This window comes from Ictidomys tridecemlineatus, chromosome 2 (genome assembly GCF_052094955.1).
Source record: "Ictidomys tridecemlineatus isolate mIctTri1 chromosome 2, mIctTri1.hap1, whole genome shotgun sequence".
NCBI classification, from domain to species: Eukaryota; Metazoa; Chordata; class Mammalia; order Rodentia; family Sciuridae; genus Ictidomys; species Ictidomys tridecemlineatus.
Window position 1 is genome coordinate 164,534,589 of NC_135478.1, and position 15,289 is coordinate 164,549,877.

General features: G+C 36.1%; 1 protein-coding gene across 45 annotated transcripts in view; it reads left to right on the top strand.

Moving 5' to 3' along the window:
- The window catches only part of Nrcam (neuronal cell adhesion molecule), a 265,722-nt gene that overhangs the window by 197,600 nt on the left and 52,833 nt on the right, over positions 1 to 15,289 (top strand). For 33 of the 45 annotated variants that reach the window (XM_078040073.1, XM_078040082.1, XM_078040075.1 and 30 more), the window contains 6 exons: positions 2,521 to 2,626; positions 4,676 to 4,872; positions 6,537 to 6,659; positions 10,457 to 10,627; positions 11,106 to 11,162; positions 12,894 to 13,005. In XM_078040073.1, the coding sequence (XP_077896199.1) occupies positions 2,521 to 2,626; positions 4,676 to 4,872; positions 6,537 to 6,659; positions 10,457 to 10,627; positions 11,106 to 11,162; positions 12,894 to 13,005 (766 nt within the window). The remainder of the gene's footprint in view (positions 1 to 2,520; positions 2,627 to 4,675; positions 4,873 to 6,536; positions 6,660 to 10,456; positions 10,628 to 11,105; positions 11,163 to 12,893; positions 13,006 to 15,289) is intronic. The other 12 variants (XM_078040090.1, XM_078040093.1, XM_078040094.1 and 9 more) reach the window with 1 other exon arrangement.

A 15,289-nucleotide genomic window follows, 5' to 3' on the forward strand; every position in this document is an offset into this window, starting at 1 on the left:
ATGACATCGGTAGAATAACCCAGCAGACAAGAATATTGTCTTGAAGTATGCAAAAGACAAGCAGCCCCCACTTATATCATTTCTGAATGCTTAATCTAAGCAAAACCTTTTGCTGTCTCTGACAGCTGGGCAGCATGTATCATCTGAAAAAAAATATAGTCAGTTTTCAGTCATTTGAAAATTTCCTTTGATGTTGAGTTAGCCAGGAAAATTATGTAAAATCACTTATTACTACTTATTACTGCAAAACATTTGTTCATTGCCATGTGACCAGAGCACTGTTCACAAAGGTACCTCCAGATGGTAAACTCCTGGCAGCTAGGAGTGACATCTAAGCTGGCTCAGCTGTAGACACATGAGAGAAGCTCTGCATTTGAAACCACCGAATTTGTGCCTATGCTCACCATTTTTGAGGTGTGCAATCCCAGGCTTCCTTCCATCATCCCAAACTGTATTCCTAGAGATAGAGAGATCAATCAATCACTCCTCATAGGTAAATCTGGTACAAATAAAAATAATTATGGCAATAATTTTAAAATAGCAAACATTTCTAATATTGGCATTTACTAAGAATTTTACACAGATTATTTTATTATTTCCCCCAGCTACCCTAGGATGTAAATACTACTTTTAAACCTCACTTTCCCTCTGAAGAAACTAGGACAGACAGAAATTAAGAAACTTGCCTAAGTCCCACAGTTAGTAAGAAACAAACATACAAATTCTGAACCTCTGGACCAATCTGTTAACCAGCATTGGAAATTGAAAGGGCTAGAAAAATGTGGGATTTACGTGTGTGGTGAAAGGCTAAAAGAGGAGGCAGGTTAGTTGGAAGATGAAAAGGCGATGGTATGTTGCTAAAGGGTAAGGAAACTTATATTGTTCAGGAGGCTACATTTAATTAGTGCATAATAAATGATAACCAGAAAGAATTTAGCTTTAGAATTTAGGACTTACTTGGATGTTTAGTAGGAAATGCCTAGTGAACAGCAGCAATAAGCTGCAGACCAAGGCAAGAGAAGAGAACCATGTTCTCAGATTTACAAAGCTTTATATGCAGAGGCAATAAATTTTGCCCCAGCAACAGTTAACCTCAATAAGGACAAGAGCAGGGGGCAGTTACTGAGCTTTGGAAAATGCTTGGTTGGCAGGTGGAAGAGTTTTCACAAAGCAAGCACAGAATGTGGGCAGAGAGGACAGGTAAGATCCAGAAGATGAGAAACCAAAATGATCCAGAAAGTCAAATGCATCAACAAAGGAAAGGAAATTGAAAGTTCAAAGGAGGGTTTCAGGGAAAGTTTCAGATGAGGGGAGGCGTACTGGATCAGGGCCCTTGCATGGCAGGACTCTGGGAATGCCTTTCATGATGTGGCCTGTGCCAGGTTTCCCAGGCTCAGCACTAATGATATTTAGGCCAAATAAGTCTGCTGTGGGGGATTTCCTGTATACTTGAAGATATTTAGGAACATCCCTGGCTTCTACCTGTGAGAGGCCAGTACAGCCACCTATCTAGTTGTAACATCTGAAATTGTCTACAGATATGACCAAATACCCCTGGAAGGGTGGGCGCAAATTGCCCTGGTTGAGAACCACTGGTGTGTGTAAACAGCTCTCCTGGAGTTGTGCAAGGTAGTGGCAGGAGTAAGCAAGCAGAGAATTTTCTAGAGAATTTTGTTCTCTGCTTTGTGCCTTCCTAGTCACGCCATTTGCCACTCTAAACAAGGGTTGAAATAGGTTGTTTCTCTAGAGTCTTCCTGTTCTGACATTGTAATTCTGATTTCACAAGAGGAAAGATATGGTGACCTTAGAGCAAATTGAAGAGCCGCAGAGGTACAGATACTGGCTTTCTTCAGATTGGATTGTTCAGAGTCAAAACAGTTTCCCCCTACAATTTCATAATAAAAGATCAGATAACACTTTGAAAAGTGAAATGGAAACATTGTCTTCTAGAACACAGAACTTCAATTTCATTATCTTTGAAATAAGACTGTTTTTGCCTTGTTCCTAATTCACCTACCTCTGGTTCTAATAAGGCATGTCAGGTCTCCAATTTAATGATCTTTTAAAGTTAAGATTCTCAAGTGAACGTGTTCCCAATGTATTTTAAAATACATAAGCACACTAATGAACTATAAATTACTCTTTCCTAAGAAAGACTCAAATTTACATCCCAACTTGAATTCCATTGAAAGACATCATTTCTACCAAAAGAATTAGAAGGATTTCTCATTGTTACATCAGAAAGAAATGTCTTAATATTAGGATTATATTGGTGATTATTTTCCCAAACTTTTAGTGTGGGAAAATGGACTTGGTGAGTGTGTGTAAAGTTACCCCAAGGAAGTCATGCCTCAACTTCAACTTGAGGTTGAAAGTCTATTGAGGTATGCACAGCCTCATTGGAAATTACTAGAGATGTTTGGAGCAAATGTAGTGTCCTGCAAGTGATTAGGAAAAGTGGTTGCTGTATGATATTACATGATTTATTTTTTTACATTTATTCTTCCTTCTGAAATGTAGTGGTACAACCTCCAACCATCACTCACCAGTCTCCAAAAGATTACATTATTGACCCTCGAGAGAATATCGTGATCCAGTGTGAGGCCAAAGGGAAGCCTCCTCCAAGGTGAGTGTACTTTCTGCTTTTTGACAGTACTGAAAATATGTCCAGGAATCTCTAAGTATAGAAATAAATTTGGAAACTCTGTAGAATAAGGTAGGCCATGTAGAACTCTTCTTTTTGAGTTAGACATTTCTCAGTGTGATTGATTAGATTACCCTTTGGTTTATCTTACCAACTCCACAGTTCATTTTAACTCTTCCAAGATACAGAAGGCAATTGCTTATTCCTAAAGCATCAGTTGTTGATTTATGGTTTTATCTCCCAGATTAATTAGAGCCAATTTGTTCCTTTTAAAATCCCAGATTATTGCATTTTCATGTGCAGATTTTCTGCAGAATGCTCATAATTTATGGGAAGATGTGGAAAGAGCCTTCCAATCCTGTCTCTGACACTAATGGCCTTATGACATGAGCAAATCCCATTTCTCTGGGTTTCAGTTTCCTCATCTGTTAAAAAGAAAAAGAAGAAGTTAAATTCACTACTTTCAAGATCTCTACTACCTTTATAGTGATCTGTAATATAGTCCTGAATAGTTTTCCAATTTGTCAGGATTCAGTACTCAGGATTCTTCGTGTGGATCTTGGCATGAATCCATCAAAACCCTGTCAAATTGGTGTATTTATTAGATGGGAAACTGATGCCCAGCAATACTAGATAACTTATCCAAGGTCCTATAGTGGATGATCTATGGCTTGTCCAGTACATTAGAATTTTACACTTAGGTTGTTATCAAAATACAATGATTTTTAATAATTAGTAAATTGTAATAACTTTAATGATTATTAAATTATAATAAATGTAATTATAAGTAACAAAGAAGTGAAATGTTTTAGATATTTTATTTCCAAGTTTGGCTATTATAGGATTTTACTACTATTATAAATCAGCACCTGAGGAGAAAATTAACTGGCACTAAATATCGTGATATATCAAAATCCTTATCAAAGGTTTGCTTTAAAATGATATTCTGCCATATTATTGGAAATTCTTACCACACAAGCCCTGACATGATGTTCTTTGGTGAAGTTCCCCTTCAACTTCTTGCTTGTTTAATATCTACCTTCTGTAATTCTCTATAGGATAGGGTTTCTCCTCCTCAACACCATCGATAAGTTGGGTTGTATAATTTTTTTATTGTGGGATAATTTTTTCATTATGGAATATTTTTTTTTATTGTCCTGTGCACTGTGGGACACTTAGCAGCATCCCTGACCTCTACCTGCCAAGTGCCAGGAGCCCCATCCCCACGGTCCCCTTGTGGCAACCACCACTGTGAGGATGAACAGATAAAGGAAAATCTAAGTGGGCCCAGAAAGCACATTTAGAGATGGATGCCTTTAAGTGGCCTTGGCCATCACTGATTTGTTACTAGTTATGAAGCATTGAATCGCATGAGCACTGTGACTTTTATAGGAGGCATTTGTGTAAATCAAACCAAGAAAGAGAAATCTCAGTTGACAATTTGGCATACCTTCAAGGAATTTGTAAAACCATCTCTCAGAGTAAAAATTCTCAAAATAGAGTTTATATAGAATTACCACTTTTAATAACCAACATTTAAAACACCCTGAACTTGTAACTCTTACCCTGATCCCAGCCTCCATTTTGCATTTTGGTAATTTGAAACGGGTCTGATCAATTTTCAGCTCATATAGACAATACTTTCTTGTCACATTTCAGCCCAGAGCTGATTATTATAGACAGGTTATCAACTCTATGAATAATGGGGTTTGCAATAAAAAATGCTAATAAAACTCAAAGAGAATATGCCTGAGAGAACTGTTTCCTGTGTTTCCTTGGATAAGTGACAGGCAATGTGTGTTAGCTTTGAGCTTTGAAGAAGACAGGTACCTCAAAATGTATAACCATCACCTTCTTCTAAGTCATGACTCAGAGCAACATTTTAAATATGGGGAATTATTGCTTTTCTACTTTATATTAAAATCTAATGATTGTTTCTAGGGATTCATGACTATTAGGAACTTGTTGAAAAGTAAATAATCCTATTTTTTCTGGATCATTAATAAACTTAACTCTTGATGTATTGGGCAGCTTTTCTTGGACACGAAATGGAACTCATTTTGACATAGATAAAGACCCTCTGGTCACCATGAAGCCTGGATCAGGAACACTTATAATCAACATTATGAGTGAAGGGAAAGCAGAGACTTATGAAGGAGTCTATCAGTGTACGGCGAGGAATGAGCGTGGTGCTGCAATTTCTAATAACATTGTCGTCCGCCCATCCAGTAAGTGAGACTTTTCAAATATGATCATTTAAAGTACTGTTCCAAGCTGGGCATGGTGGTGCACGCCTATAATTCCAGATACTTGAGAGGTTAAGACAGGAGGATCTCAAATTCAAGGCCAGCCTGGGCAACTTAGAGAAACCCTATCTCAAAAATAAAAGGTGGGTGACTCAAAATGGGGTAGGGAGGAAGAGCATGAGAAGAAGATTAACAGTAAACAGGGAAAAGAGATGGGAGGGAATGAGAGGGAGAAGGGGAATTGCACGGAAGCTGGAAGGAGACCCTCATCGTTATACAAAATACATGTATGATGATGTGAGGGAAAAAAAGAAAAAAGAAATGTGTCACATTAGATTGGGTAGAGAGAAGTGATGGGAGGGGAGGGGGAGGTGAAGGGGGGATAGGAAGGGCAGCAGAATAAAATAGACACTAGTATTGCTGTATGTATAAATGTGGCTGTATAACCAATGTGATTCTGCAACCTGTACACTTGGAAAAATGAGAAATTATACCCCATTTGATTTAAATGAAAAAAAAAAGGGCTAGAATGTAGTACCTAGAGTAAAGCACTCCTGGTGTCAGTCCCTAGTACCACACACAAAATAAAATAGAAAAATATTAATCCAAGATTCAGCATCTGTTACATCACCATCCAAATACTGTAATAAGAAAGCAATGACATCGATTACAATATTCTTACTTTATTTTGCATGAAAGTTATTGCTCCTTTCTGCTTTCCCTTAGCAAAACTTCTCAGCCTAATGCTTTGCCAATCCATTGTGTCTTTTATCCAAGTCCTGAATAAAAGACCAGGATTTATTTTTTAAAAAAAGTTTCATCCTGGAACTGATCTAATTTTTTCTCACATGCCTTTTGTATAAGTTTTTTTTTATAGCTAGATGAAAATAAATTCAGTATATGGGTGAAGGTGATTTCTTTTAACACTTTTGTTTCAAATTTTTATTGTGGTTCTTTTTGCAGTGGTCAGTACCAAAAGTTTCTTGAAAACCTCAAGAGCCTGTATGCATATATTTAAAGAATAGTGAGCATTTGCTGTTCTGGTCATTTTGAAAAAACTTTTAAAATTACATGTATAATGTGTTCATTATAGAAAAATTAATTACAAGTAAAAAAAGAAATTTAAAAATCATTCAAGTGTTCTTTCTTTCAAGGAAATAGCCACTGTTCAAATATTCTTTTCCTTTCTTTCCAGCAGATATATATGTATGTGCATAAAGCCAGCTCATTCTGAAATCCAACCTTTTCTGAACTACTGACATAGCATATATATTCTCATGTCAATCTTACAAATTAGTGGACTTAAATAATATTGTATGATATTCAAAGGTATACTCATTGTGGAGAACATGCTTAGATCAAAGTTATGTGTCTTTATAATGATGTGTTTAGTATACATTTTTAGACATGAAATCATTGACTTAGAATTCAGACTATCAATGGCAGTGAGTGATAATTTCTTTGTTTTTTACTATGTTTTGATTTTTTAACCTTTAACACTGTATTTAAATGTCATTTTCTCATTGAAATACATAAATTTCAAATTTCTATTTCCCAAAAAGTTTGGTTTGCCTTTCTCTGTAGTACTTATTAAATTTTTTTCATTCAAAAATAATGCAGAAGTTATTTTTTAAATTATTTAATAGGGTCACCGTTATGGACCAAAGAAAAACTTGAACCAATAATACTTCGAAATGGTCAATCTTTAGTACTTCCCTGTAGACCCCCAATTGGATTACCACCAGCTATAATATTTTGGATGGATAACTGTAAGTTTTAACAACAAGAATTTTCTTTCTTCAAGAGTTTATTTATAAAGTTTTTTTTCTGTCATAATAAATTATTTCTTTTGGGGATTCATGAAGTATTCATAAAATATCATAGAGATGCTCAGGGAAATACTGCTCATTGAAATAAATAACATGCCATTTCATTTATTCCTTCAATTTTATCAAGCACTTACTATACAATGGAAACTGCTCCAAATAAACCACAAATACACCACTATCACTGAGCTTACATTCTATCTAAGAGGATGGGTTGGAGAAGGAGGCAGACAATAAATGCATTTAGATAATCTTTGTTGGTTGATAATAAATGTTATAAAAGAGAAGAAAATAGAGTTTTGAGCCCAGACCTAAGAAAATAAGACAGCAGGTGGGGCCCCTATATGTTTCATGTAGAAGGGAGCACAGGTGTAAGCCCTAAGGTAGGAGCATCCTGGTGTGTATAAAAGACAAGTGTGTCCAGACAGAGAGATCCAAGAGAGAGGAAGATGAACAAGATCATGGAAGTCACAGGACTCAAAGAAAAGTGCTTCAGCTTTTGCTCTGAATAAACTGGCGAACCAGTGAAGGAGCGTTTGTCTGAAATAAAATAAATAGTAGCAGAGTGACTTCTGCTGGGGTATGGAGAGTATAGAGGACTAAAGGGGAGGCCAGTTAGGCGTTCTGCTGTACTCTAGGCAATAGTTGAAGGTACTTGGACTTGGGTGGTAGCAGTAGAGTGAGATAGATTCTGGATTTATTTTGAAGGTAGAGCCCTCAGGATGTATTGGGGTGGGGGCAGGAGAGAGAGGAAGAAGAAGAGATAACTACCAAGTTTGGAGACTGAACAGCTGATAAAATGGATTGCCACTTCCTGAAATAGCAGAAGCCCTCAGTGGGGAGGAAACTGAACTGTTCTGAACGTGTCATATTTTTGTTATTTTATCCTCAACAATAGTTAATATTCATTGGGCCTTTACTAAGTGCCAGTCCCTTTGCTAAGAACATCACATGGGCCACCCCATTAATTTTTAAAAACAACCCCATGAGGAGTATTTTATGATTTTTTTCACTTTCCAGATGAGGAAACTGAGGCAAAGAGAAAGCCACCTATTAGTCAGTTTCAAATTTGTCTTCCCTTGATCTTCTCCTTGAAGGAATTATTTACTGCTCTGCCTCTTCTACCCTCCCAATTTTCCTATGCTAATAGGATAGCATTCAGAGGAAACACATGGCTTGGCTTGTAAACTAAGCAACCAGAGTGTGAGTTCTATAAGGCGTTCATGTCCAGATGCCCAATAAGAGTCAGAGGTGCATGTATCAGAAGGATGATCAGTGGTGTGTGCAATGTTATTGCATAGACAGCACATCTTAGAACACTGGAATGGATGGGAGAATTTAGGGGGGTGGGTGCAGGTGGTGCAGAACAGAGCCTGGGGGACTGAAACCAGGAGCCCTCAAGAGGTCACCAACTTAAGGAGAAACCAGGAAAGGAAATGAGAAGGTGCAGTCACTGAGGTCAGAAGAGAACACAGGAAGAGTGGTGCCCCAAGAGCAAGGTAAAGAAAGTACTTCAAGAAGTCTCTTCCCAGTGGCATGATTTCCTCTGCAACCAAAGGCTACATGTATTATTAAAGAGAAAATTTGACTCTTAACACTCAATTTTCATTTTTTAACTTTTATGTGAAATCACTCAAAGTATCACAAAGAAATTAAAAACAAATATATAAAGAAATAAATATGACAACACATTTTTATTTTCACTTTATAACATTTTTTACAGGTTTTGAAAGAATAAGTAGCCAACCCAATATATGAGTGACAAATGGTTTTGAGAACAACACTCTCCATATGTCACTGTCAAAAAAGAGACCCAGTGTTTGGTCATTGGTCCTAATCAGCAATGGTTTCCTTTCTGCTTAATAAAAAGATATACTGCATGTAAACTCTCAGGTCATCTGAGTATGTAACTAATTTTTTCCCACTTTGCACAGCTTGCTATATCATTTATGTACATATTAAGCTGTTGACAAAGCTTTTGACCTTTCAGATGGAAATGGCATTTGCAATATGAGAAAGCAATTAGTTCCACAGAGCACTTTTGGAAGATAACTTAAATTATTCATATCTTCATACATTTTTTCCAAGCATAATACAAAAAAAACTCAAAGAGCAAAATGATACCACCATAGTGAAGCCCGTTGCCTTACATCTGATCTACCAACACCCAGGAATCATAAAATACTGCAGGATAAAAAAAAGACAATATATATATGATTGTCTTTAGCTCTTTGCATTCATTAAATAAATGTTCCTTCTTTTTTTCTGAGTATTTTTAAAACTGTTGTTTTCCAGGGGATAAAACTATGAATTTACAACAACTACCAAACCCCTATCTTGACCAAGAGCTTGGCTTACACATATAACTGATGGTATTCTTTTAAACTCTGGTTCCAAGTTTCTTGGCCTTTTCTTGCCTGAGGGAGCCTTTTAACCATGATTTTGCATTTTGTGAAATGTTAGACCAGGCACCTGTTTCAACTCAAGCTGAAGAAATTTTGTCAAAAGACAAATACCTGGCCTAAGGCCACTAAGATGTGCAACTTTTCCTTATTCTTTCACTTTGGAACTAAAGAACTCTCACAGTTCAGGCTCTGTTAACTGAGTCAGGAGCTTCAGGAGACCTTTTAGCTAGCCAAGTGTAACTTCTTGCAGAGATAGTGAGTTCCACTTCCTTGCATCCTCCATTGGGTAACAGACCTTCTCTCCATGCCTAAGGCTAGACAGTTTCTTGGACCTGAGGGGAAATGAATTATCATGCCTGAAACTAGAAATTCAGCATGTCCTTGGTTATTCATTTAATCTTTCCGTGAGTATTTGAGGGAGTCCTTCTGAAGGGCCAGGCACTGATCCAGAGCCACAACAATATATACAAGAGATGGAGGTCTCTGCTCTCCTGGATCTTGAATTCTGGTGCAGGGATATGAAAAGTAAAAGACGTAGTATGTCAATAGATGATAGGTAATTCAGAAAGGAAAAAGTGGAGGAGGAGAGGGGTACTGGGGTAAGGGTTGCTTCTCAGGGGCAGGTTGCAGCCTTGAATAATGTCGTCATCTCACCCTTTAGTTAATTTCCCACTCACTGCCTGGTTCTTTAATTAGATCATAAGCTCAGACAAGATTGGGGCTCTGGTATGCTCAACTCCTTGCTCAGGGACCAGCAGTCATATAGAAACAGATCATATTAACATCTTTATGAACTTTCTTAAAGCATTTTCTAAGATATGCACAGACAGGGGTGATTAGTTTAGGAAAAGTCATACAAACTTTTGTAAAACATTTCTTTATTTATACTTGCTTAAATAAAACATTTCCCTGGATGACTCTAATCTCGTCTCTTCCTCCATCTATGAAATTAGGGTTGAAGTTCTAGTGTGTCTTCCATTTTTTTATATAATTGCTTTTTCTTAAGAACTCTATTAAAATATTATATATATTGGGCTGGGGTTGTGGCTCTGCGGTGGAAAACTTGCCTAGCATGTGAGAGGCCCTGGGTTCAATCTTTAGCACTGGGTAGGTGAATATGGTAAAGGTATTGTGTCCAACTACAACTAAAAAAAAGTATTAAAATATATATATTTATATCTGTGTGTGTACATGTGTGTGTGTGTGTGTGTGTGTGTGTGTGTGTATTTTTCCCCTAAGTGAAGTGTCCACAGAATTATTGGTAGTTAAGTTGCTAATTTGGAGTGTGGCCATGTTATGATGGAATGATCTGGTTCTCCTTCTGCCTTTCTCCAGCCTTTCAAAGACTTCCACAGAGTGAGAGGGTTTCCCAAGGTCTGAATGGAGACCTTTATTTTTCCAATGTTCTCCCAGAAGATACCCGTGAAGACTATATCTGTTATGCCAGATTTAATCACACTCAAACTATACAGCAAAAACAACCTATTTCTGTGAAGGTAGTTTCAGGTAAGAGTTCATTTCCAAATTTTCCTTTCTGTGATGTTTACACATGTGAAAAATTATAAACCATTAAATTCTACTGAGATAAATAGGCTCATTGATTAGGAAACTACCTGTGAAGGATCACTAGTGGTGGCAGATGGAAAGAGCATGAGTATCCTAAATACTGTATGGTGTGATTGCCATTACTGTTTCCATGATGACCTTCTGAATCACTTGGTATTCTGAACATCGATGCGTACTTTATGCCCCACAATGCCTTTTATTTGACAATCTTGCTGTATAAGTCACAGATTTACATATTACTGGTTGGGGGTGGCTGAGTGAATTAATAATGAGTTAGTCATATACAGTGTTAAGCACCATTTTTACATGGTAGGGATGGTACTTAGCACAGCTGTATACTTTTGTTTTTGTTGCCCAGTGGTTTTTGACCCCTCTCCCCTACTTTTGTGCCCTCTTCATAATATTCTGTTTATTTCAGTGGATGAATTGAATGACACTATAGCTGCTAATTTGAGTGACACTGAGTTTAATGGTGGTGAGTCATGGTGATTGTAACTGATTTTCTCCTTCATTGTAGACTTTAGTTCACTAACTTCACCTCCATGGCTATTTAACCTTATTTCTTTATGAAATTTCTAGTTATATGTTTAGTATCACTAGTATCAATGTGTGTTTCCTATAAAATTTAGCTGTAAACTTTCAAGCATGTCACTAAAACATTTTCCATGGTGTCTGTATAATAATGAAACTTGTTTTTAACTGTTCTCATGTAAAATAACCATTTCACTTGATCTGGATAAAATCTTTCATATATGTTTTGAATTATATTTTCCATTTTTTTGTCTTATTCATAAACTTTTCTCATGAACTAAATAAGAGTCGACTGGTGTATTAACCTGCTAGAATACTTCTACATCAAAGCTTTTAGTGACTAACATTAAGTGGATTCCATAGTAAATCATCACATTTCCAATTCATTTTCACATGACATTATGCAATACAAATAGTAATACTATTTCTCTGGGTTTTGTATGAAACCAAGTTACTATCTTCAGTGAAATTAAACTTTAAAAAATAAAGCATTTAACTTCATTCTTTTAAATTGAAAAAAAAATTTCCTAAAGGAAAATGTGGTACTTCTATCAATAAAAATAATGGGTTCTGTATAAAGGGCCCTCTTAATTATCCAGAAGGCAGAAAACAGAATTTCTACTATATTAATTTTTCACACTTTAGATATGAACATTTTGGTATCAGTGACATAGCCCAACTCCTGCTATTTTATTTTGCTTCATTTATTTTAAATATACTCTTAAAAAATATGGGCCTGAAGACCATTCCCAAAGTGACTTTAGAAAAGAAAATTTCCCCTAAAATCTCTAAATTCTTTAGAAAACTAATTTCTCTTCTCTGGTACTTAGTTTTTTCTTCTGAGAAATGAGAATAATTCATATATTACTTATTCATTCAGCTCTGATGAGCACCAAGTAGGTAATTTATTTAAGTTTGAAAATAGTGAAGAGCTATAGATTCTTAAGATGTTATAATTTCTACTTCAAGTTTTTCCAAGAGGCCTTCAGAAGTTAAGGTTATATTTTGCAGAGTTCATAAAAAAGTTGACCTGCATAAATATCCTTAAGATCTCTGAAGTAAGACCTTCTTTATTTTGTCATTGAGGAAACTGGTTTTAATTTATCTAAGTCTACCATTATTCTTAATTTATGGCAAATAATTTGCCTGACCTCTGTCAGTAGTCCTCCAAGTTTGTTTTATTTTCTATAAACTTTTGAGTTTGGAAATTGATTTGGCTGTAAAGTTATCCCCAGTGTAAACCAAAGTACCTCTTCCATAATGACACCTTTTTGAAAAACCTAATATCTTCTAGAAGATAGACAGTTAATTTTGTTTTTAAGCTGAGCACTAATCTTAAGGGATATATAGTTTGATAACATAATTTTCCTTTCAATGTTAACATTTTGAAATTTGTCAATCCACAGAAAATTTGTAAAACCCTAACCTAGATTAAAAGGATTTACAAAAGGAAAACATTCCTTACTACAACTTGAGCTTATACAACCCAAATTATTTGTATTTGTATTTTCCTGTTTCAATGAGTAAGTGGATGTAGTTTAATAAATTTCATAATCAATGCTAAATAGTCTTGAAAAGGGATTAGAATTTTAGACAGGTTTTTTTTTGACAGTGACTGAGTTTCTAGAAATATATATTCATAATTTTTAATGCATATTTATTTTCTTCTTTGCAGCTAAATCAAGTAGAGAGAGGCCACCAACATTTTTAACTCCAGAAGGCAATGCAAGTCACAAAGAGGAATTAAGAGGAAATGTGCTTTCATTGGAGTGCATTGCAGAAGGCCTGTGAGTTCACACACTGCCCTGATGTACATTTCTTATAAAAATATAGCAGACTGGTGGAGAAGCATTACTATCATAGGAGGAGTCATTGTCATACTAATCTCATCAAGCATCAATTAATTTCCAGAGTAGAGTGCATGATTCGCATTATTCAGATAAATCACTACTGTAGTAGTGTTTGCATTGAAATAAGTATCAGTAGTTACCTCATGATTGCTATGTTATAATAGGGACATATAATTTTGCAAGAAACTATTTTCTAAAAACTTAGTGGCTTAAAAATAATAGCTGTTTACTATTGATCCTTTGTCTGGAGGTCTGCAGGGAAATTGTACTGTAAGTTGAACATGCTCATGCATCTGCTAGACAACTCAGAAGAGGGTTTGTGACTCTCAGGGTCTGCTGGTTGTTGGCCTAGCTCTTGGTTGCAAGTTTCATCCTGGCTTGTTCTCCTAACAACAGAAATTCACCAAGCATCTTAGGGCCTAGCCTCATAACTAGCACATTGTCCCTTACATTCCTTCCTATTAACAGGTCACAAGGCCAAACCTTGGTTCTTTGAAATGTCTCATCTGTGCACATCTCAGAACTGATGTGCCTGTGACAGGCATTGCAAAGACCTCACCCAGACACAAAAGCAACTATTAGGATGGGTCTATATTACAGGCGAGTTTCTACACAGTCCCTGGCTAGAGCAAGGGCCTCGATAGGAAAATATCCTCTAACAGCCTTGAATGGGATCCCAGAAGCATGCTGCCTTCACAGTTTGTGATCCATGCTATTCTTGACCTGGTAATTTAGTGGCCTGATCTTTTCTGAGTCCAGGAATAACTACTTCAGGAAGCATTTGGAGGCCTCTGCTGGCCAAGTCAGGAAATCACACTACATATGACAGTTCCTTAGACTGAATACTGGCAACAACCTCCTTTAAAGATATGTTAAAAATCCATCTTTTCCACCAAAATTAAAAAAGAAAAAAGAAATTAAAAAGAAAAAGTCCAATTTTTATTATTTTGTTAGAAAGTGGCTTAATCTCCAACCTCCAACCTACTGTAGTAGAATTACCTATTCTGAAATTCGGTGCCTCATTTTCCCACAAATGATTTGCAGGTTGAGTATTCTTTATCCAAAATGCTTGGAACCAGAAGTGTTTTGGAGTTCATATCTCCTTTTTAAATTTTGTAATACTTACATAGACTTTACTCGTTGAATGCTAACATGACACTTAAAACATTTCAAATTTTGGAGTATTTGGATTTAGGCTTTTTGATTAAGTATGCTCAACCTATATTATATAAAATATGAAATAAAGTAAGGTTGGTCTTTGGAAATTTCACAATATTCCTGAAAGAATTTCTAAAACTCTGGAATATTATAAAACCAAGATTGGAACTCTATCTCTTACAGAACAACAAACTTTAAACCCAAAGAATCAAAACATTCCAAATTTGGAACAATTGCTCAATAGAGTAGCAGTCCTCCAAAATGAGTCATGGCTCTTCGAAGGGGAAACTATGATATTATGTTTCTATCCCCATTCCCCTTTCATCTTCAGATCATATGAAATTCAAATTAGTCTAACTATTAGAGAACAGATTATGTTTTCAGGTTCCATACGATATAGTTGTTCAAATTTCAAAATGATTTCTCATCTTCTACCTCTTTTTATATGCACAACATGTTTAATTAGAAGCTATTTCATCAAATATATATTATTTCAGTAATTGCTCAATTATTTCTATTCTTCCAAACAATCCAAACCAAGACTATAAACTATCAGTTAAGTCAACTTGCATTTCTAATGACAAGTATTATGATCTTCCTAAGGTCTGGACCAAACTTTATCATTACCTTCCCAGCACATAACTCTGTGCTCTGTGTCTAGTTCAGTGCTTAGGAATTGTTTGTATTGAATGGATCTTTATTTTGTCCTCATGAAAACCTTGTGAAATCATTAGGTCAGGTCGTGCAGCTAAGGAAACTAAGACTCCAAAGGGTCAGAGATCCAAAATCAGACAGAAATTTAAGGATAAGGCTGGAACTTGGAAGATTTAACTTCAAGCCTATATCCTGGCTTTTTATCTGTTTCCATATTTCAGGGTTTAGTAAGAAGCATAGGTGGTTGGGCACACCTGTAATCCCAGGTTTTCAGGAGGCTGAGGCAAAAGGATGGCAAAGCAGAGACCAGCTCTGGCCATTTAACAAGAACCCATTTCAAAATCAAGAATAAAAAGGACTGAGAATGGAGCTCAATGGTAGAGTACCCCTGAGTTCAATCTCTAGTACC